General features: G+C 42.8%; 1 protein-coding gene across 6 annotated transcripts in view; it reads right to left on the minus strand.

Annotated features, from left to right (window-relative positions):
• LOC120997987 (LIM domain containing preferred translocation partner in lipoma) overlaps positions 1 to 22,998 on the minus strand; it is a 367,902-nt gene that overhangs the window by 52,237 nt on the left and 292,667 nt on the right. For all 6 annotated transcript variants that reach the window (XM_040428389.1, XM_040428384.1, XM_040428386.1 and 3 more), the window contains 2 exons: positions 14,203 to 14,311; positions 1,702 to 1,871 (listed from right to left, as the gene is read on the minus strand). In XM_040428389.1, coding sequence (XP_040284323.1) covers positions 1,702 to 1,871; positions 14,203 to 14,311 — 279 coding nt within the window. The remainder of the gene's footprint in view (positions 1 to 1,701; positions 1,872 to 14,202; positions 14,312 to 22,998) is intronic.

Consider the following 22,998-nt stretch of genomic DNA (forward strand, 5'->3'; position numbering starts at 1 on the left):
TTTACTCTGAAAACCAGCCTGGTTTCAAAAATGAGCCATGACCTGGGGGAAAAGTCATGGGGGCGGGCTGCGTGCCCGGGGAGACTGACAGAGACCTGTCAATCAAAGCAAGGAGGCTGCCCCTCTATTGTTTTCTCTGTTTCAGAGCTGTAATCAGTGAGACAGTCAGGATTCCATTCCATTCATGAACCTCCTGAACTGTTCCCTTTAAAGAGCATTTCCACCTAAAACATTAACCTCCCCATTAATGAAGTTAGAGAAATGATAGCTAAAGTTTGGTAACTATGCTGCTTTTACTTGCATGGGTGACAGCAGGGAGTACAGGCATACTGACTGTCACCTTTATCTTCTCAGACCGTAGCCAAGCTATTATCATGGAACAGATAAACCAATTCCACCATCAGACCCCCCAAGTGAATAGAAAACTGCCAATATCCTTGTAACCAAAAGACAAATTTTTACCAAACTTTGGCCAATGCCCTGATGTCTGATTTATGGCCATGTCCCATTTTGGTAGGCGCACATTTGCTGTGGATGTGCTGATCGGTGTGCAGCTATGTGAACGTTAGCCCGGCTGTCATATGGAGGTGTTAATCCTCAGCTATTCTGTAGAAGCAGCATGACACTTATTGTCATGGTACCGTATATTTTTTTCCCATGATTGTGCTAAAAATCCACCTGGAAAATTTCCATTGAATGTGAATTTGGTTGCAGAAGCACAATTTACAGGCATGGGATGTGGACTGCTGTTGATGTGGATTTCAGTTATAAAAAAATCACTGAAAATCTGGCACGTGGGAACATACCCTTAAGTTCTCATGCACGACTGTCTTTTGCGACCTGCAAACTACAGATACTGTCTGAGTGCATGTCACCATTTTTTCACAGGTCTATAGAAATGTCCTATTCTTGTCCATGAAACAGACAAGAATAGGACATGTTCTATCTTTTTTGTGGGCCAAATGGATGTGGACATTTGAGGCCAAACGGTCTGCATCCGATCTGCAAAAAATGCGGAAACAAAAATACAGTTGTGTGCATGAGGCCTAAAGGGGATTTCTTAGAATTTGGTGGCACGTTGTCATTTGCTTGAGCTTTGGCCACATATAGGACAACGGAGGGGAGCTAAATCAGCATCTGTTACCAAAGGCAACAAGCAGACTACTGAAAGTAACCATGTAGATAAACTGGAAAAAGGATATGCATTAGTACAACATCAGTACAAGAACATGAAAGACAAGTCTTCTTACGCTTTATGAGGCTGAGCATGTTGTTGAGGCCCACGCTGAGGGCCCAATTACTTTGATGGATTTTACACTGAAATCTGACATACATTTGGTAAGGTTTGTGATATGGATTTTTAAAAAGAAGTAATTGAATTCTGTATTGTTCTCTTGAAGCCTAATCTAGTTGTGTAAAGTTCCCAAGAACTTACTTGGACTGCTGAAATAATTAAGTAAGAACCCTAAAAGGATGAGGAGCTGTCACAGTCAATGCAAGCAGGAAATGTATGGTAACATCTGGAGCATATGCCTCTCTGCAATAAATTCACCTCGGACAATCTGAAAGCAGCAAATTCCTCCTAATGTAACTTTAGCTGAACATTCCTGTGAAGGCATGTTTAGTATTCTTAAGAAAGCAGAAAATACATGCAGTGATTGACAGCCATAGGAAAGGGAAAAAGTCAGGTATAGCACTTACTATGTAGCAGGGCTCGCAAAAAGCCTTTTTGTCCACGGCGTAAAATGGCTGCCCACGTAGCTTGCTATTACAGGTCATGCAGGTAAAACACTCAACGTGAAACACCTGGTCCATAGCTGTGCATCCAGTACCTTCTCCTACAACGTTTTCCCCACAACGAGAACAGCGACCTAAAATAGAAGAGTGTTCACAAGACTTTATCAACACAGGAACATGGGCTGCATAGTATAAAAACAAGCACGATGGCTGATATAGGACTCCTCTATGTCACATACCACTTAAAAGGGAACCTGTCACCTGGAATTTGGGTATAGAGCTGAGGACATGGGCTGCTAGATCGCCGCTAGCACATCCGCAATATCCAGTCCCCATAGCTCTCTGTGATTTTATTGTGTCAAAAAAAAACAATTTGATATATATGCAAATTAACCTGAGATGAGTCCTGTCCCTGAGATGAGTCCAGCACCGCCCCGCATCCTCCGAATGTCCTCCTTGCTCCCCGACGTCACAAAGCTAGAGTGCAGTAATCTCGTGATGCGCGAGATAGCGCATGCGCAGTTCGTTCCCTGAGGCTGACGCCAGCACAGGGAAGGAACACTATGACGACACTGTGCATGCGCTAGATCGTGCATCGCGAGATTACAGCGCTCTAGCTTTGCAACGTCAGGGAGCAAGGAGGAGATTCTGAGGATGCGGGGCGGTGCTGGGCTCCTTCACGCTGGACTCATCTGAGGGACAGGACTCATCTCAGGTTAATTTGCATATCTATCAAATCATTTTTTTGACACAATAAAAACACAGAGAGCTATGGGACTGGATATTGTGGATGTGCTAGCGGCGATCTAGCAGCCCATGTCCTCAGCTCTATTGCCAAAATCCAGGTGACAGGTTTCCTTTAAGTGGGTGCTAAGGGTGCACTAAACAGGGTAATTAGTAGTGGGCAACAAAAAGCTTTTCTTCTAAACAGCCTCGGGATCATCTTGCAGGATAACAGGCTGAACTAGATGGACAGATGGCTTTTTTCAACCTTAAAAACTATGTTACTATGTTACATTGTACACTTGTAGAAAAGACGGTCACCTCACTGCTCAGATGCAATTCCAGCGCATGTGAAGGAGCCTTAGCACACTAGGATTCAAGATAAAAGGAAGCTGTATCATGTAACAGACACAGATGGATTGTAAGGCAGGAATAAAGGCTAGGTTTTATGGGCAAAGTAAGTGCTGGATCATTTTGTCTTCTATCATAACGGATTTTGACATCTGACCACACACAGAATGTGATCTATCTATCTAGCAGACAATGGACAAGATTTATCAAAGACCAGCATTTATTCCACTTTTTATAATATCCTAGGCTGCCAGACGATACCAAGCACAGCCGCTATATAATGCATGGCCCTGGCCGCGGCGCTAACAGGAGTGCTGGTGCCTTCTGAAAACACCTGATCGCAGGGGTCCCCCACCGATCAGATACTGATGAACTATCCTGAGGTCATCAGTATCAAAATCCCAGAAAACCCCTTTAAGATCTCCGGAGTGTTGCTTCATCTATTGGCGTTTCTTATTTGTACGGGTGGCTGTTAAAGGCAGATTATAGTTGTGTAACAGATGTCGGCATAACACACATATCTGAAATTAGGAAAACTTTGGCCGTCTACAAACTGAGCCTAGAGATAAATTTAATTTGAGACATTTCTTTTGCTTACGTCAATAATAATACAAGTACATGCTTAACATTACACTCCGTTATTAAGGCTTGCTAAAAGTCCTTATCTAATCAAGGCAATGTTATTTCATTACCACATAACTGCATTTACACCATTGGCCTGTTACTGGTGACATAAAAAGCTCATGATGTTCATAGCCTGGAGCACCTAAGCTTGTCCTGATTGTTCTGGATGGTGTAAGCATATGACTATAGTAAATGCAATGCTTAAAACTCCATTGAAGAGAACAGATTTAAAAAAATGTAAAAGTGGCGAATACTCGAGCACCGTTTGTCAAAGTAATGAGGCCAATTTGTCACTTGGCAAAATGAATTGTGATATCAAGGCCAAATATAAGATATTTGCAGAAGGATCTCGTTTGAATGTGCTGTAATCCACCAACAAACTGTATGAGGCAGTGCAGGGGTTAGCACTATTGTTTTGTAGCCTTCAAACCTAGCCCTGAATAACATCTGCATGGAGTTTGCATGTTCCTCCCTGGTCACATGCTGGAGGTAACTGGTGAGTTGTTTGTGAGTCGGCCTCATGCTCCTGTAATTTGCCCACTGGCTCCTGGTATTGCCCATACGGCTCAGTTAGGAGAGTGTTAGGTCCCGGGCATCCTCCACCGTATGCATTTTTGCTGGGGATCGCCATTAGCAACGGGCCACAAGTGCAGGATTAGCTCCCCTATATATATGCACGACTGCATGTGGGTTTGAGCACCTCCTGCTAATACCACGCCATTCTTTTCAGTTTGTATATAAATAAATTCCTGGAGGTGTATAAACTCCAATTTAAATGTGCCTGTTTTTCATCTACAGGCTACATTTAGGTGCACCTGTGAAGCCTGGGCTATATCAGCCAGTCTTGAGTGGGACTCGCAGACTCCTCCCTCCTCCCATTGCAAGCATGGCCACATGCTGGAGGTAACTGGTGAGTTGTTTGTGAGTCGGCCTCATGCTCCTGTAATTTGCCCACTGGCTCCTGGTATTGCCCATACGGCTCAGTTAGGAGAGTGTTAGGTCCCCGAGCTACTTGAGGAACCTTGGTGCGGTGTCCGGGCTCAGACATGTCCTACACCGTAGGATATGTTGACTAATCTCTCAATTTTAAAATCAGTTTGAGGGTTTAGTAAGATTGCAGCGTGCACCTGTCTTTGCTATTATTTTGTTATATTGATTATTACATCCGCACTTGTTACCTTGTGTAGGATGTCTATTGTGGTACTCTTGGTTCGCCGCGGGCATCCTCCACCGTATGCATTTTGCTGGGGATCGTCATTAGCAACGGGCCACAAGTGCAGGATTTGCTCCCCTATATATATGCACGACTGCATGTGGGTTTGAGCACCTCCTGCTAATACCACGCTAGTCTTTTCAGTTTGTATATATATATATATATATATATATATATATATATATGTTCCTCCCACACTCCCAAGACACAAAGAAAAGCCAATGGGGACTGGGATGGACGTGAGTGACAATCTCCGTACAACGCTGAAGTATATGTAAGGGCCCTATAGAGGAGTCAAACAAGCTTTAAGGCCTCCATACATATCATTGTCAGTTAAACATACTGTTTTAGGGCTCATGCACACGACCATAGCCCGTTTTGCAGTCCACATATTGTGGATGCGCAAAACAAAGATACTGGTCATGTGCATTCTGCATTTTGGCCTCTACATAAAACAGTCCTATCTTTGTCCATAAAACAGACAAGAATAGTACATGTTCTATTTTTTTGTGGGTGCCATGGAACGGACATACGGATGAGACCCCCTTGAAAACCCCCTATACAAACTCAGCTGAACTGAGCATGGAGGTGCATAGGGTAGTCAGGAGAGATAACTGTCAACCAACAGATGCAGACCAGGGCCATTCACTTGAATGGAACTGAGCTAAACATGAGCCATGTGACCGATGAAGGTGACGTCACTAGCCTAGGAAGAGGCCGCATTGCACCGCTTCATCAAACAGCCGATTGGCAGGGGTGCCAGTAGCTGGACCCTCACTGAAATTATACCGATTACTTATCCCAAGGATAGGGTTATCAAAATGCAGCTCCCAAACACCAAAATCCCCTCTCTACATCTCTATGTCTAATGTGAAAGGTTTCATATAAGAATCACATAACCAAGCTGCAGTTTAACCTGGAATAAAACCTGGGATAGAATAGAAACCTAGAAATGGAACAAGAGTGGGTGAGAACTTGGAATTGGTCAATCATTTCTTTACAAGAGACTAAAATTTGCATATATCACAATGTTATCTTTCATCCTGAAATACAAGGAGATGTTAAAGAGGTTATTCCATTAAAAAAACCTCCAGCCATTAACAGTCTATATGTCAATAATTGAAAAAGGTATTCAAAATCTAATATTTCATCTTTTCATCCTCTCTACTTGTCAGAGGAGAAAGACACTGCACATGCTCCACTGACAAGTAGAGAAGGTATTGTCAGTGAGCCAAATGAAAAGACGATGTTTGCCCTGCTAGTGAAAGTGGATGCAGGTTTCAACACATGATCAAAAAACTAAGGGATGCTACCACCAACAATGTAAAATAACTTGGCAAATATAGATTTTAATTCAATATGTGAGAGAGACTCAAAATCGCACATCCTCATTACTATGCTTTTGATATAACAACTGTTTTAAATTTCAGCAAGATAAAACATGGCTATACAGCACTATTATCAATCTTGATCAGCACTCCTCCCCATTCGGCTTAGGTGCTTTTAATTAGCAGAAGTCTGCAAAGGGTTTATAAATTCCTATCACCTCTCAGTTGGTGTTCCTGAGAGGCTGCCTGTGACCAGGTGAGCTCTTTGCACCTGTTCACATTATGCGGCGCTGGACGATGGCCGTCGCTGCTTTTGTGCTGCGCTGGTGGAGTGATGGGGCCCAGGGCCTAGGTGGCTCTGCCGCACAGTGAGGGCGCTGTGCGGCTGCTGGGTCCCATTGCCTGCTGGAGCGGTGTGGGGGCACGATAGTCGCCGCACTGCGCCGCGCCAAAGTTAGAGTAGGTCCCCACTTGAAGAGGCAACCTTGTCGTGGTAAGTGGGCCTATGCTCTTTGATCAAACTGTATACTAATGCCTCCTAATAGTGCACAGCAATAGATTGATAATAGTGCTGCATAGCCACGTTGTATCATGCTGAAATGTTGTTATATCAAAAGCATAGTATTGAGGATGTGCGATTTAGATTCTCTCTCACATATTGAAAATATAGATTTTAAATTCAGTTATTTATTAGCCATGTTCTTTAACTTAGGCTACTTTCACACTGGCGTTTTGACTTTCTTTTTGTGAGGTCCGTTCAGGGCTCTCAGAAGCGGTCCAAAACTGATCAGTTTTGCCCTAATGCATTCTGAATGGAAAAGGATCCGTTTAGGGTCCATTAGCACGTCCGCAAAATGAGTCCGCAGCCGTTCCGCAATTTTGTGGAACGGGTGCGGACCAATTAATTTTCAATGGGGCCGGAATGTGCTATCCACATCCGCATTTGCTGATCCGCACTTCCGCATCCGTGCTTCCGTTTCCGCAAAAAAAATAGAATATGTCCTATTCTTGTCCGCAATCTATTATAGTGCTGGTGATGTGCGGTCCGCAAATTGCGGAATGCACATTACCGGTGTCAGTGTTTTGCGGATCCGCAAAAATCTTACGGACGTGTGAATGGACCCTTAGAATGCATCAGTTTGCCTCCGATCAGTCTCAATTCCACTCTGGAGGCGGACACCAAAACGCTGCCTGCAGTGTTTTGGTGACTGCTTGACAAACTGAGCCAAACAGATCCGTCCTGGCACACAATGTAAGTCAATGGGGATGGATCCGTTTTCTCTGGCACAATAGAAAACGGATCCGTCTCCCATTGACTTTCAATTGAGTTCATGACGTATCCGTCTTGGCTAGGTTACAGATAATACAAACGGATCCGTTCATGACTGATGCATGCGGTTGTATTATTGTAACGGATCCGTTTTTGCAGATCCATGACGGATGTGCCTAAAACGCGAGTGTGAAAGTAGCCTTAAAGGGGTTGCCTTACTATAGTAAATGGCATTTAGCATGTAGACAAATTCATTTCTTGATTCATTTTTTCATTTATACATTATACACTGTTTATTTCCAGAGATTACGGCCACCGCTGCAGCGCGGATATGAGGTGGTCGGGACGAGTGCCTATGCACACGTCCACGGTCCCAGCCACCAGAGAGGGTGGCACCTGGATTGCAGGGGTGGCTGTAATACCTGGAAACGAGCAGTGTATAATACGATGAAAAATGAACCAAACCAAAGGAGGCAATATGGACAATCACAATACATTAGTAAGTGCCTTGTATTAACTTTGTCTTCATGATAAATGCCATTTGCTGAAGTGAGACAACCCCTTTAATATTTTTTGCAGAATAACCCCTTTAAAAAGTAACACTGAAGGGCAATGACCTCCTTTAACCCAAAAGGACTAACATTTAATTATCTGTAAATATTTTCTCCTTGACTTCCCCATAAAGCCTGGAAGCCTGCTAGCATGTTTAATTAAATCCCTCTATTCAATTCCTATCTGCTCCAATACAACTTTTAATATGCTAGGATCCGGCTTTCCATATTCTGACTAATATAGTTATTAGCTGACAGCTATGTGGATGCAGCAATTACCATGTTACATGGACCTAGGGCTGGGAATAGTTCATGCAAATCGCAGGCACTGCCGCTACCGATTTGCCCTTTTCCAATTACTTGATCAATGGGCCATAATAACAGTGGATAAGCTGTCGGCTCCATACTAAATGAAATGGATGAATGGGAGATAAGTATGTGAAGACAATAAATTGGCAAAGACACAGACAGCGGAAAAGAAAAAAAAAGAAGAAAAAGGTCTGATACATAACGCTGGAGGAGATTATTAGCATTACAAGTGATAAAACAATTTGCTTAAATGACAGAAAAGACTTCAGTTCATGAGGCTTGAGGCAGTCCGGCTGATTTTTTAGATCTACTGCATTTATAGCAACTAAACAAAATTACACTTAACCTTTGCCAACGTAACCCTTGGTTGAGGGATGAAAAACAAACTGTATAGCGGGTCATCAAAAGCCATAAATCTATATAATGAATCCAGTTCCTTTTCAATGTACTGTAGCAAATCCTACAAATGCAGCTTTGGGACTGTTCAGTCTGCTTCCTCCCCTATATAAAACTCATTTAGTGCTGCCATTGGGGAATAGATATGAAAGAGAGAAGTCTAAAGCTTCCAATTAGAGTTTTCCTCCATTTAAGATCTACTCATGTTTTAGTTTAAAGTTACAGCAGCAAGCAAACATAATGGCATTCATACCTGGAAGTGTGAAATGAGCCCAAGGGATAGAATATACAGGCATAGAGCTGTACAGCAAGGCATCATCATGGCCACCCATGAGGAGGGTTGTTTTCCTGCATGCCATCCAGGTTGTAGCAGTTACACCTCACTCTCCTGTTCACTTGAATAGCAGAGGGAGGTGTAATTACACTGCACCAGGTAAACACTGCCGGGGACGCAGCACTGGCAACCAGCTGACTGACCCCCGCTGATCTGATATTGAGGACTTATTCAGAGATTAGGTCATCAATATCCTGGTTTCTGTCACCTGAAAAATGGGTATTAAGCTGGCTGACATTAGGGATGTGCTAATGTCAGCTGAACACAACTATATTAGTGCCATCTCACTGCCTGCTGCCGTTATTGACAAAAACAAACTTTTATAATATGCCAATTAGCCTCTAGGAGCGGGGGGTGTAGTTTACAGAAACACCCCATATGTGGTCGTAAACTGCTGTACGGGCACACGGCAGGTCGCAGAAGGAAAGGAATGCCATACAGTTTTTGGAAGGCAGATTTTGCTGGACTGGTTTTTTTGACACCATGTCCCATTTGAAGCCCCCCTGATGCACCCCTAGAGTAGAAACTCCATAAAAGTGACCCCATTTTAGAAACTACGGGATAGGGTGGAAGTTTTGTTGGTACTAGTTTAGGGTACATATGATTTTTGGTTGCTCTATATTCCACTTTTTGTGAGGCAAGGTAACAAGAAATAGCTGTTTTGGCACAGTTTTTTTTTTTTTTTTTTTTTGTTATTTACAACATTTATCTGACAGGTTAGATCATGTGGTATTTTTATAGAGCAGGTTGTCACGGACGCGGCGATACCTAATATGTATACAATTTTATTTTATTTATGTAAGTTTTACACAATGATTTCATTTTTGAAACAAAAATAAATCAATCATGTTTTAGTGTCTCCATAGTCTGAGAGCCATAGTTTTTTCAGTTTTTGGGCGATTATCTTAGGTAGGGTTTCATTTTTTGCGGGATGAGATGACGGTTTGATTGGCACTATTTTGTGCGTATGACTCTTTGATCGCTTGCCATTACACTTTTTGTGATGTAAGGTGACAAAAAATTACTTTTTTTACGGTGTTTATCTGAGGGGTTAGGTCATGTGATATTTTCATAGAGCCGGTCGATATGGACGCAGCGATACCCAATATGTATACTTTTTTTTTATTTACTTAAGTTTTACACAATAACAGCTTTTTTAAAACAAAAAAAATTATGTTTTAGTGTCTCCATTTTTATTTTTTGGGCGATTGACTTAGGTAGGGTCTCATTTTTTGCGGAATGAGGTGACTGTTAGATTGGTACTATTTTGGTGGGCACATGCCTTTTTGATCGCTTACTGTTGTACTGTTGTGATGTAAGGTGTCAAAAAAATGGTTTATTTAGCACAGTTTTTTATTTTTTACGGTGTTCATCTGAGGGGTTAGGTCATGTGATATGTTTATAGAGTCGGCGATATCTAATATGTCAACTTTCCCCCCCCCCCCCCCCCTATTTTTTTACCTATTTTTTTTTTTTACTTTATTTGGGGAAAATGACGTTTTTGTTTATTTTTAATTGAAACTTTAAATTTTTGGGGGGAAAACGTTATTTTTTCAACTTTTTTTTACTTTATTTTTTGTCCCACTTTGGGACTTCAACTTTTGGGGGTCTAATCCCTTTTACAATGCATTCCAATACTTCTGTATTGAAATGCATTGGCTGTATGAGTAATACTGTGTGTATTACTCATACAGCTTCCGGCCTGTGAGATCCAAGGGGCTGGATCTCACAGGCTCGTCACCGGAAGGCAGCGCAATGCCTCAGGAAGGCAGCGCAATGCCTCAGGAAGGCATCGCGCTGCCTTCCATGCCATCGGGTCCCCCCTACAGCCCCACGGGGACCCGATGACACTGCCGCCACAGTGAAAAGCCGCAAACCGTCACGGGACCCCCCCTCACATTTAGCCAAGGTGCCTGCTCAATGATTTGAGCAGGCACCGGGTTCTGATCACCGCCCGCCGAGTACCAGGACATCAGGGCGTACCTGTACGCCCTGTGTCCTTAAGGGGTTAAGTAACAAATTCAGCTCTGCTATTGTTGCAGTTCTACAGGTGTTTGCTTTCCAATAAGGGCCTCAAGATAGACATACATAATGTGAATTGAGTGAAGTGATTACTAAAATCAATGCGCATGCAGCTTTCATATTGCTACAAGAACATTCAGTCATTCAGAAGAGTAGTTTTAACAGAACCAAAAGGAAAATTGCTACAGGATGCCTATAATTTTCTACAAAAACAACCAAAAAAATAAAAAAGTAAAATTTCCTTTGCAAATTCTACCCTAGCATAGATTTTTGAGGAAGGTTTTATTCTTTTTTTATTTAATTATTTTTATTAACAGAAAAAAAAATACAAAATTATTTTCTATACAACTTAATCTTAAACATTGTTAAATATCTTATTTTTTATCCCAAAACTTCCCACTCCTCCGTCAACCAGGACGGCATAAGGATAGCGGTGGGGTGAAGGCATAAAGACTTAAAACTTTCAAATCCCCCAAACTTTCTTCTATTTCTCCTCAATATTTCTTTGTTTATAGAAGATTCTTTCATAACTCTTAATCTTATTAACCAGATTTAACCATCTATACACACTAGGAGCATTTCGTGAAAACCAACCTCGTGTGATTAAAAGTCTTGCCAAAAAGAGTATCTTAATCAGAAGGTATCTTTTATAATTATCACAAATAATTTGAGAAAAATCACCCAGGATCCAATATTTCACTGAATATGGAATCACTATTTTCAGTTTCTGGGTAATACCGTATTTTTCGCCCTATAAGACGCACCTAGGTTTTTTTTAACCAAAAGGTGTGCTTTTGGTGGGTTTGACCTAATGGCGGTCTGTGCATGACACTATTATGGGGGATCTGTGGATGATGCACTGTTATGGGGTGGGGGATTTGTGGATGGCACTGTTATGGGGGGGATCTGTGGATGGCATTATGATGGTGGGGGGGGGGGGATCTGTGGATGGCATTATGATGGTGGGGGAGGGGATCTGTGGATGGCATTATGATGGTGGGGGGGGGGATCTGTGGATGGCATTATGATGGGGGGGGGGGATCTGTGGATGGCACTGTTACGGGGTGGTGGATCTGTGGATGACACTGCTATATGTGTCATCCACAGATCCCCCCATCATAATGCCATCCACAGACCCCCCCTCCCCCATCATTATCCCATTCACGGATTCCTAGGGAGGGACTGTAGTAGGCGGGGAGAGCGGCGGGGCCGTGCAGGCACTGTACTCTGGCCCCGCAGCTCAGTATGTACTGTATTATAAGTGTTAATCATCAGATCTAAACTGAATAATGATGAGCTCCCCCTGCTCCCCATGTGTACCGTACTTACCGGTACACGTCACGCTCCTGTAGTAAGCACTAGCAGCTAGCAGGCAGCCGTAACTCACGTGCCTGCTCCGTCTACTTCATTCATAAAGTAGGCGGAGCAGGCACGTGACCTCCGTGAGTTACGGCCGCCCGGCCTGCCAGCTAGCGCTTAATACAGGAGCGTGACGTGTACCGGTAAGTACGGTACACATGGGGAGCGCATTATTATTGGGTTTAGATCTGATGATTAACACTACGTATAATACAGTACATACTGAGCTGTAAATTGCCAGCATTCGCCCCATAAGTCGCAGGGGCACTTTTCCCACAGTTTTGGGGGGGTGGGGGGAGTGCGTCTTATGGGGCGAAAAATAAGTTAAGTTTCGCTATTTCCTCCTAATATTCTGTTAGTTGTAAAAAGTCAGCCCCTAGTGAATCACACCGTGGACAATTAGACGTATTTCTCAACCCACATTTATTAAACCATACCGGTGTGACACACACTCTATGTATAATATTGAATTGAACCAAAACATGGTTAAAATTATGTGACACTAACCGTAAAATTAGTCATTATTTTTCCCCAATCATCTGGTTGGATCCTTAAAGCAGATTCCCAAGCCTTTTGTCCGGGGGAACGTAGACTTTTAAATAGTGCTTCAAGAAGTAAATTAAAAAGCTGGGAAATTTTTAACTTCTGCCCCAAATTTCCCATTAAATCATTCAAAGGTGTAAAAGTATCTATCTGTAACAAAAATTTCCCCTTTACGCTACATAGCGCCGAACGTAACTGTAGATATCTAAACCAAGATAGATTAATTATATGCTCTCTGTGTCAAGCATACCTCCATTACTCACCACTTGTGCAACATACAGAATATTGTTTTGCCAGTATTTATCTTCAGCTAAATCATCCAACTCCTGTAAATAATAGTTATACCAGAGAGGCGTACACTAAAGAGATCTCCTTATTCCCAACCAACCTCTAATAGTACTCCACATCTTCGTAAATAACTTTCTAGCTTCCCTATAACTCTGCTGAACTCTGGATAATAGCCCAGACTCTAATAATGTGAACATATTATCATATGTAGTTCTACTCAACAAAATTCCTGCAAAGTGGACTTTCCTCCCAGTGGTCCTAAAGCCATAGCTGTAAAGCTATATAGTAGCCCTTGAAATAGGTAAGGATCAACCCTCCATGTTCCATCGGCTTATAAAGATATTCCAACTTAAGCCTCACCCGCTTTCTTCCCCACAGCAGATAATTAATAATTCTCTCAATTAACTTAAAAAATGTATCCTCAATCCACAATAGGGAATTCCTAAGAATATTGAGGAGTTGGGGTAATATCAGGAGAAAGGTTTTATTCTTAAATGAAACCTCAGTGGAGCCGCACCTATCTCCAGCACAACCCCCATCCTGAACAGCAAGAATGCTCAACTGCTTTCATAATTCCCTACAAATGAATGGAGATCTGACCTGTGGTCTAAATAGTGTGAGTATTATACCTAAAAGACTGCCATGGCTGGTGGCAGATTATTGTATGCCAAAGAGGTGATCTGTCAGGTTGGATTTTTGGGCCATTGTTGGCTGAAACGACACATGTATGGCATAGTCCGGCATTGTACTGTTCGGACAGTTTGTACAAAAATTCCGATGTACAGTTAATCAGCTGGATTATACCCGATCATAAACTTATGTATATGGCTAGCGTTACAATAAGAACTGGATTAGACAGATAAGCGCCTACACACTGTACTATACCATAGACACAGACCATGTGGCTGCTATCAAGCCATTGCAGAGGGAGGGCCTTGCCTGGTTCTTCACAGAACCTATGAAGGGCTTCCTTTCTTCAAAGGAAATGCACAGTTAGCAAACAAAGTCATGAGGAATTGGCGCACGGAACATGCGTCCTAGATGGCAACCAATCCACAGCTGAACGCCACTGCAGATAGCTAGGGAGCTAAGTGTATTAGATTAGCTCATTATTATCCTCTTGTGCTTTTTAATGCAGTCTCGTCAATTCTCACCAAAATACTCTTCAGAAGGAGGGTTCTCCATGTCATACAGCATCTTCTTAGTGAGTCTATCAAGTTCATCCTCAGGCCGCAGAACAGGACCTCCAGAAGAGTAAGATGCCTGCAAGAGGGAACATTTTTAAAAATTCACACTTTGCAGTCGAGATATTCATGACATAATTTAAAAAGCATCTGTTACCATGATCAAGCCTATAAAACCAGGCATACAGCCAGGTAGGGTTGATCATAGTGACTAAAATGAGACCTTTTTATCTGCTACAAGTATTAGTGATGTAGAAAAAAATAATCTTTACCGGTGTGTAAAGGAGGTGCTCAGAGGGCTGGCCTAGGACCTCGGAGCACCGCTTCACAGCCACCTCCCCCTGTTGCCACTCAGCCACTAAGTGAGATTTACAGGGCCAGGGATCCTCACGTCTCCAATGCTGGGTCCTACAATCTTGCGCATTCATTGGTGCAGTGAATATCTCACAGTAGTCTTTCCCACTCTGAGATCTTCACTGCGCATGCACAGATGTTACTGCCAGATGAAAATATTTACTGTAGCCTGAACATTCCATAGAATTATATTGACTTGATAAAAGAATAGTTACTAAACTGCACATAACCTATAATCATTAGACATGAGAATTCAGGATTTGCCCACGTTTGGAATGAACTCTCTTCCTGTCTGGTCTGTTACATGTTGGTTGGTATAAAATTTGACAGCTTGTTCTATAGGACCCCATACATATCATACCAATGTTGGCTGATTCTGCTGTCTTTGGCAGGACTGAATTACAGTTTAAAGGGAATTTGTCACCCTGATTTTGGACCATTATGTACAGTAATACATGAGTAGTACTGTAGATATGGAGTCCAGATCACTTTTTTATTATCATACTGCCCCCCATGTTGTCAGAGCTGCCTTAATATACTTTTTCAGGAATGCTGTGCATGCGCACGAGTCCTCTCCATTATGTTAGCAAGGCACAGCAGTCCAGGCTGAGTATTTCAGTGCAGGTTTGAGAGCCTGGCAGTAGGAAAAAAATAAATAAATAGTGATATGGACTCCTTATCTGCAGTACTGCACACAAATTACTGTAGATAATAGTCCAAAATCAGGGTGACCGATTTCTTTAACATATACAGTATATGGGCGGCTCCCTCCTAACAGACAGCAATCCTTTTGTTCTACTGGAGCTATCTGACAGCAGCTATTCTCCTCTTCCAAATGAAAATACATACACATTTGGCCGACCAGAGCATGTATGTATATGAGGGAGTCGGGAGAGATTGTGTGGTCCACAGCTTCTGATGGTGTATGGGCAACTTAAAGGGGCCAAAGCATGGCCCCCAAAACAGAAGGTCCATACTTGCTGTTCCATGTTGCCTCCACTCTCTCCATCTCCCATTCCCAGCACCATTAACACTCGGTGGTGCATGGACATGATCACAAGTGCTGCTCCAGCCAATGATTGGCTTCACCAGTGATGTGGCCACAAGCAGCACATCATTGCTGAAGCCAGTCATTGGCTGGAGTAGTGCATGTGACCATGTTCAGTGAGGACACTGCGGAGGACTGGAGCGGCATGGATCAGGTAAGTATGAATCTTCCAAATCCGGGCCCATGCTGTGGGAACTTAATAAAAAAATCATTTTTACCGGAAAAACCCTATTAAGGGAATGTGAGTGTGGCACCGGAATTTTATATTTACAGTACTGCTACAAACAGGTGTTTCTGTCCTCCCCTATGTACCATCTATCAGAACATTTGTCCAGTGTTCCCCACTGTGGACACATTGAATTCTCGCAGGCAGCAATTTCCTTTACACTTGTAATCCACTGCTTGAGTCTCACTGGCTTTTGCCGTACCTAGTGTTTCAGGCCTGGAATAACACTTGGCAAAGAAATATCTGAACATTTTTATTTAATGTCCAAAGGGACTAGTACATCACAACCATTTAAAAGAACATGCTTCGGTACATGATTATACCTATGGGCACGATCACATTACACAGTGGAAACTGCCTGCTTCTAATTGGTGACTTGGGCCATTCAATTAGTTGACGGGTGTTAAGGTAGGAGCAATGGAAACTGGTTGTGTACACTGCTTAAGATGACTTGATACATATGCGTTTGGGACATTTAACCCTTTGTCACTCATTATAGATCCAATACTCTTTTTCATTCATGTTGACATTTTAACTCTTCACACACAAAACCTAAAATTGTCTTACGTGAAACTGACCTCAGACCCGCATATTCCACTTCTCTCAAATTGCGGGAACCAATTATTAAAATGCCTTTTTCACACGGGAGTCCCGGGTGCATTGCAGCGATTGCATTGTTCAGTTTTTATCGCACGGGTGCACTACGTTTTGCACGCGCGTGATAAAAAACTGAATGTGGCACCCAGACCCGAACCCGGACTTCTTCACTAAAGTTCGGGTTTGGGTTAGGTGTTCTGCAGATTTTATTATTTTCCGTTATAACATGGTTATAGGGGAAAATAATAGCATTCTTAATACAGAATGCTTACTAAAATGTCGATTGAGGGGTTAAAAAAATTAACTCTCCTTATCCACTTGATCGCGCAGCTGGCCTCGTCGTCTTTCTTCTTCTTTCAGGACCTGCAAAAGGACCTTTGATGACGTAATCGTGCTCACCAGGATCTTCTATCTTCATTCAGCAGAACCTACGCTGACGACACCACGCGGTGAGCGCGATTACGTCCAAGGTCCTTTTGCAGGTCCTGAAAGAAGAAGAAAGACGTTGAGGCCGGCTGCGCGATCAAGTGGATAAGGAGAGTTAATTTTTTTTATTTTGTAACCTCTCAATCGACATTTTAGTAAGCATTCTGTATTAAGAATGCTATTATTTTCCCTTATAACCATGTTATAACGGAAAATAATAAAGATCGGGTGCCCATCTCGATCATCTCCTAGCAACCATGTGTGAAAATCACACCGCATCCGCACTTGCTTGCAGATGCTTGCGATTTTCCCGCAGCCCCATTAATTTCTATGGGGCTTGCGTTGCGTGAAAAATGCAGAATATAGAACATGCTTCGATTTTCATGCAACGCACAAGTTATGCGTGAACATCGCCGCTCTTCTGCACGTCCCCATTGAAGTGAATGGGTCCGGATTCAATGCGGGTGCAATGCGTTCACCTCACGCATTGCACCCTGGCGGAAAACTCGCCCGTGTGAAAGGGGCATAAGGGTCCATTCAGACGTCCGTAGAATGTGTCCGGATCCGTTCCGCAATTTTGCAAAACGGGTGCGGACCCATTCATTTTTAATGGGGCCGGAACGGATGCGGACAGCACACTATGTGCTGTCCGCATCCGCATTTCCGGATCCGCAATTACGTTCCCGAAAAAATAGAACGTGTCCTATTCTTGTCATCAACTGCGGACAAGAAAAGGCATTTTCTATTATAGTGCCTGAGATGTGCGGTCTGCGAAATACGGAATGCATAATGTCTGTGACCATGTTTTGCGGATCCGCAATTTGCAGATCCGCAAAACACCTACGGACGTGTGAATGGACCCTAAGGGCTCGTTTACACGAACGTGTGCTGCCCGTTGCTGTATTGCAGACCGCATTTGAGGATCCGCAATACACGGGCACCGTTCAGTGTGCATTCCACATCACGGATGCGGACCCATTCACTTCAATGGGCCAGCAAATCCGGAGATGCGAAACAGAAGCACGGAACGGAACACTATGGAATGCTTCCTTGGGTTCCGTTCCGTGCCTCCGCACCGCAAAACGATAGGGCATGTTCGATCTTTTCAAGTAAATGGGTCCACGATCCCCGGGCGTTGCCCGTGCATCACGGATCGCAATTTGCGGTCCACAGCACGGGCTTCACACGTTCGTGTGAACAAGCCCTAAGTATGTGGACCCTGGAAAACAGCACAAATGAAGGAAAAGATGTTTGGTTCCAGTGTTGTTCCCCATGTTACGAGGAAAAGAGTATGCAGTCCAGGCTTTCATCCCTCCCCTTGTATTCATAGCAGACTGTAAGGAATACTTGCTTCCTTTGTAATTAGATTCACAGAAAACATAGTAAGTGAGGCAAAAAGAACACAATGTTCAGAGCTGCCAGTCATGGTTAAATAATTAGTCACCATTACGTGAAGCTGCTCATGATGCTGCATGAAAGAAATTGCTCGCTATTATACAAGCTGCACATTTGTACCTAAAAGGACTGCTTCCAATCCGTAATACTGTGCCATGGTCACATAGCAGGGGGCTGCTTCATCCCATACAGCAGGCGACCACTCAATTACCTGCCCAAAACATGTAGAGAACGTTAATACTAGGCACTCACTAAGGTATTGGAATTGTCCATATTGCCTCATTTGCTGGCTTGATTCATTTTTCCAGCACTTTATACACTGCTTGTTCTTAGGGGTTACGACCACCCTGCAATCCAGCACCGGTGGCTGTGCTTACACACTATAGGAAAATGCACCAGCCTCTCTGGTGGCCGGGGCCGTAAAACAAGCAGTGTATAATGCAATGGTATAATGAATGAAGACAGTAAAGAAGCCATAGGGACAATGCCAATACATTAGTATGTGCCTTGGATTAACTTTCTCTACATGATAAATGCCATTTGCTGAAGTGAGATAACCCCTTTAAAGGGCATCTGTCAGCAGATTTGTATCTATGACACTGGCTGACCTGTTGCATGTGCAGTTGGCAGCTGAAGGCATCTGTGTTGGTCCTATATTTATATGTATCCACATTGCGGAGAAAAATTAAGTTTTAATATATACGAGTGAGCCTCTAGGGGCAACGGGGGCGTTGTCATTACACCTGGAGGCTCTGCTCTCTCTGCAACTACAGCACTCCTCTCCACTTTGATTGACAGGGCCAGGCAGTGAAAGCATCATTACACCTGTGCCTAACTTCTCTATTAAAATCTGGCACAGACTGCTGACAGATGCCCTTTAAGCTGGCTAGACAGAAGATAACTGAAGGCCAAAGACTTGTCGTCTGACAGCCATTTCTCCTCATCATTTAAGCATGCATATGTATTGCATGAGGGGAAGGGGAAGGAAGCTGCTGCCAGACTCTTCTTGCAAAGACTTATTTCCCTCATAACTAAAGGATTAATGGTTTACATTCAACATGCTCAATCCTTCTCTCCCCAGAGTTGGGAGGCCACCATATACACTAGGTGGTCAGCAGACCACTCTGAAATGGGCAGGTTTCACATTTTAAATCCTGTTGAAAGGAGAAAACAAAGTCTCCGTTTTGTCCTTTTAAAACAACAAAGGGTCCTGAAGGAAACTTGTCAAACACAGACACTTTTATACATGGTGGAGGCCTCCTTGAAAAGCTATGGATCCGTTAATAGATCTGTGAATTGATACGTTTGGGGGGAAAAAAAATATAGAATTATATTTTTTTTTTAAGTATGAAGTGTGTGAATCTAGCGGAACTGCCTTCTGTACACATCCCATGCTGATGCCGTCTTCCCCATCTATTCCACCTTACATATAGCGGACTCCTTGGAACGTCCTCATTTCACAGCCCCCTGGATTTATGATGCCTCAATGGGGACAGAAAATGGTTGAGTGTGTGGGCTTTGGCAGAGAGATTATGTAAATTGTCCAGCTGCTTGGTACAGAGAGGTGCAGGAGCGCTGATAATCGCCGCTGAAGTGAGGCATTTCATCTGTGTTTTACTACATCCACAGCACGGCTAATTTACAGATTCATATCCATTACGATTATACGCGTTTCATGGTGGTAACAGACAAGACGACACTAGTTCTCGAGGATGAAACTCTCCATCTCTTTAGGCCCCATTCACACAACTGTATTTTTGTTCCGCAAAAATGTGGATCGCATGTGGATTGGATGAGGACCCATTAATTTTAATTGGAACGAAAAAAAAAAATATATATACAAAAAAAATAAAAATCGAATATGACCTATTCTTGTCAGTTTTGTGGGTAAGAATAGGCATTTGATAAATAGTGTAGGACCCGGGGAAAGGGAAAATGTGGGATGCACATGGCCAGTGTCCATATTTTGCAAAACAGACACAGTCTTGTGAATCTGGCCTTATATGAAGGATTTCAGGGGGAATCACTTTTAAAGAATTAATGCCTTTCAATTTAATGATGGCTGGTCCTCTCATGTCTGTTTCAGTAAATAATTGTATTTCACATGGGTCGACCTGAATCCTTTCTCATGACTTTATGTTGTTCCATTCCTCTGTTATTCTTACTAGAGGTTTCTGAATGAATTGCTAACGGGGTGTTACCAGTTGGGGAGATGTCCCTGTAGAGTCTCACACAGGCAGTTCTGATGGTCAGACTGTTCAGGGACATTCCCCCAACTGGTAACACCTAGCTAGCGATTAATTTAGAAGATTCTAGTAGGAATGACAGAGGAACAACACAACATAGATTTATATGAAAAGATGGTCCAAAACTCCTAGTGAATGTTTTCCAAAATAGACACATCAGGAGTGGTAACACACTGGCACAAAATCCCGCTGAAGACAATCTAACGAACAGGGCACATCTCTTTCAATTAGCAACTTACAACAAAGATCCATGAAAAAGGGGGATAATAAAACTATTTGCAAAATACAAACCTGCAGGAAGAGTGACCGGCGTGATAGGAAATCGTTGCAGTGTCTGTATTATACTAATATAATATGATAAAGCTCCATGGAATCTATGCGTCTGGGCAATGCCAACCAGGGGGTATATTTACAGTACCCTGCTTATGTTTAACTCCTTAAGGACCGGGCTTATTTTCACCTTAAGGACCAGGCCATTTTTTGCAAATCTGACCAGTGTCACTTTATGTGTGAATAACTTTAAAACGCTTTGACTTATCAAGGCCATTCTGAGACAGTTTTTTCGTCACATGTTGTACTTCATGACACTGGTAAAATGGAGTAAAAAAAATTAATTTTTATTTATAAAAAAAAAAATTATAATTTACCAAAAACTTTGAAAAATTAGCAAATTTCCAAGTTTCAATTTCTCTCCTTCTATAATACATAGTACTACCTCCAAAAATAGTTATTAATTTACATTCCCCATATGTCTACTTCATGTTTGGATCGATTTGGGAATGACAATTTGTTTTTGGGGGACGTTACAAGGCTTAGACGTTTAGAAGCAAATCCTGAAATTTTCCAAAACCCACTTTTTAAAGGACCAGTTCAGGTCTGAAGTCACTTTGTGAGCCTTACATAATAGAAACCACCCACAATTAACCCCATTTTAGAAACTACACCCCTCAAGGTATTCAAATCTGATTTGACAAACTTTGTTAACCCTTTAGGTGTTCCACAAGAGTCATTGGCAAATGGAGATGAAATTCAGAATTTAAATTTTTCTGCAAATTTTCCATTTTAATCCATTTTTTCCAGTAACAAAGCAAGGATTAACAGCAAAACAAAACTCATTATTTATTGCCCTCATTTGGTAGTTTATAGAAACACCCCATATGTGGTCATAAACTGCTTGCCGGATCACTCTGCCGCAAGTGTGAAAGTACCCTTAGCAACACCTGTGGCAAGGGTGTGGCCATTACCAGAAACAACAGAGACGCCTGTCAGATCAAACCACGTGTTGCCAGTCTCACCGATCGCCTGCCACCTGTCAAGGAAGCGTTCGTGACACTAAGAATGCAGAGCTTGGCTCTTGTGTCAAGTTCTGGTTTAAGATGTTGGTGATGAGACTTTTAATGTGTCAGCAATGACAGGAAAGGCAACTCCTCTTAGAGCTTACTGTCACCCTCTCACCGCAGGTTCTTTTTCGTAGTGCTCTGTGTAGTCTTTTTCCATTATCCTGCCCGCATTACACTAGAGGTGTGGAAGGTTACTTCCCCATAGGATTGGTACTCTCCAAAGCAGTAGTCACAGGTGACAGTTACAACTCATGTGTGCCTGCTCAAAAGCGCAGTAGTGTAACATCTGTAGCACAGAGGCATCTTACGCATATTGGTTCTTACCTGGAGGTTGTCTTTCTAACGTTTAACCAGGGTCAACAACAGTCAATCCTGCAGCATTCCTACCAGCACCCATCCTCCTCACAGCCTGACTGGCAATAAATGAGCAGAATGGAGGTATCCCTCTTCCCATTTCCCATCCTGCAGCATTCTTGCCAGCCCACTGAAATCCCTGCAGTTGGCCACCATGATTTTTTCTACTTTTCTCATCTCGGAAGAAACTACTATAGAAATCACCTGTGTACTTGAACCTTGGGGCTGTAACTACCCATGAGGCAACAACACCCATACCCGAAATCAACTTTGACTCGTGCCCCAGCGCTATGCATGACGTGGCTCAGTCCCTCCTATTCAAAGGACCGGCACATGTTTTAACCTAGCATTGCACTGGTGCAGTAATTACCATACCCAAGCATAGAGAACAAACTGCTACAACACAATGTAATAACACATACATGGCGGCAAACGTGGTCCCCCCCCCCCACCACACCTTACAGACGTCTTACTACCTCCCCAGCTAATAAAAGCATACTGGGGAGGGGAATCCTCCTTCATTCATTATATTGGGAAGAACAACAGGGACACAGATCATGATTCCCCGCTTGCAACAAATAAGCCAGAAGGTCACAGAATAATTTGATATGGCGGATAAGTTAGATTTAAAATGAATGCGATGTTCAGTGGGCCAAACACAGTGCCAATAACAGATGTTGGCATCTTCTTGTGCTCATAAAAAAAAATAAAAAATAAAGCTGCAATTTGTTGGTGCCTTCCTGGAATCGATAATCTATGGTTCAACATTTCAAGGATGTT

The sequence above is a fragment of the Bufo bufo genome, chromosome 4 (assembly GCF_905171765.1).
Source record: "Bufo bufo chromosome 4, aBufBuf1.1, whole genome shotgun sequence".
Classification (NCBI taxonomy): Eukaryota; Metazoa; Chordata; class Amphibia; order Anura; family Bufonidae; genus Bufo; species Bufo bufo.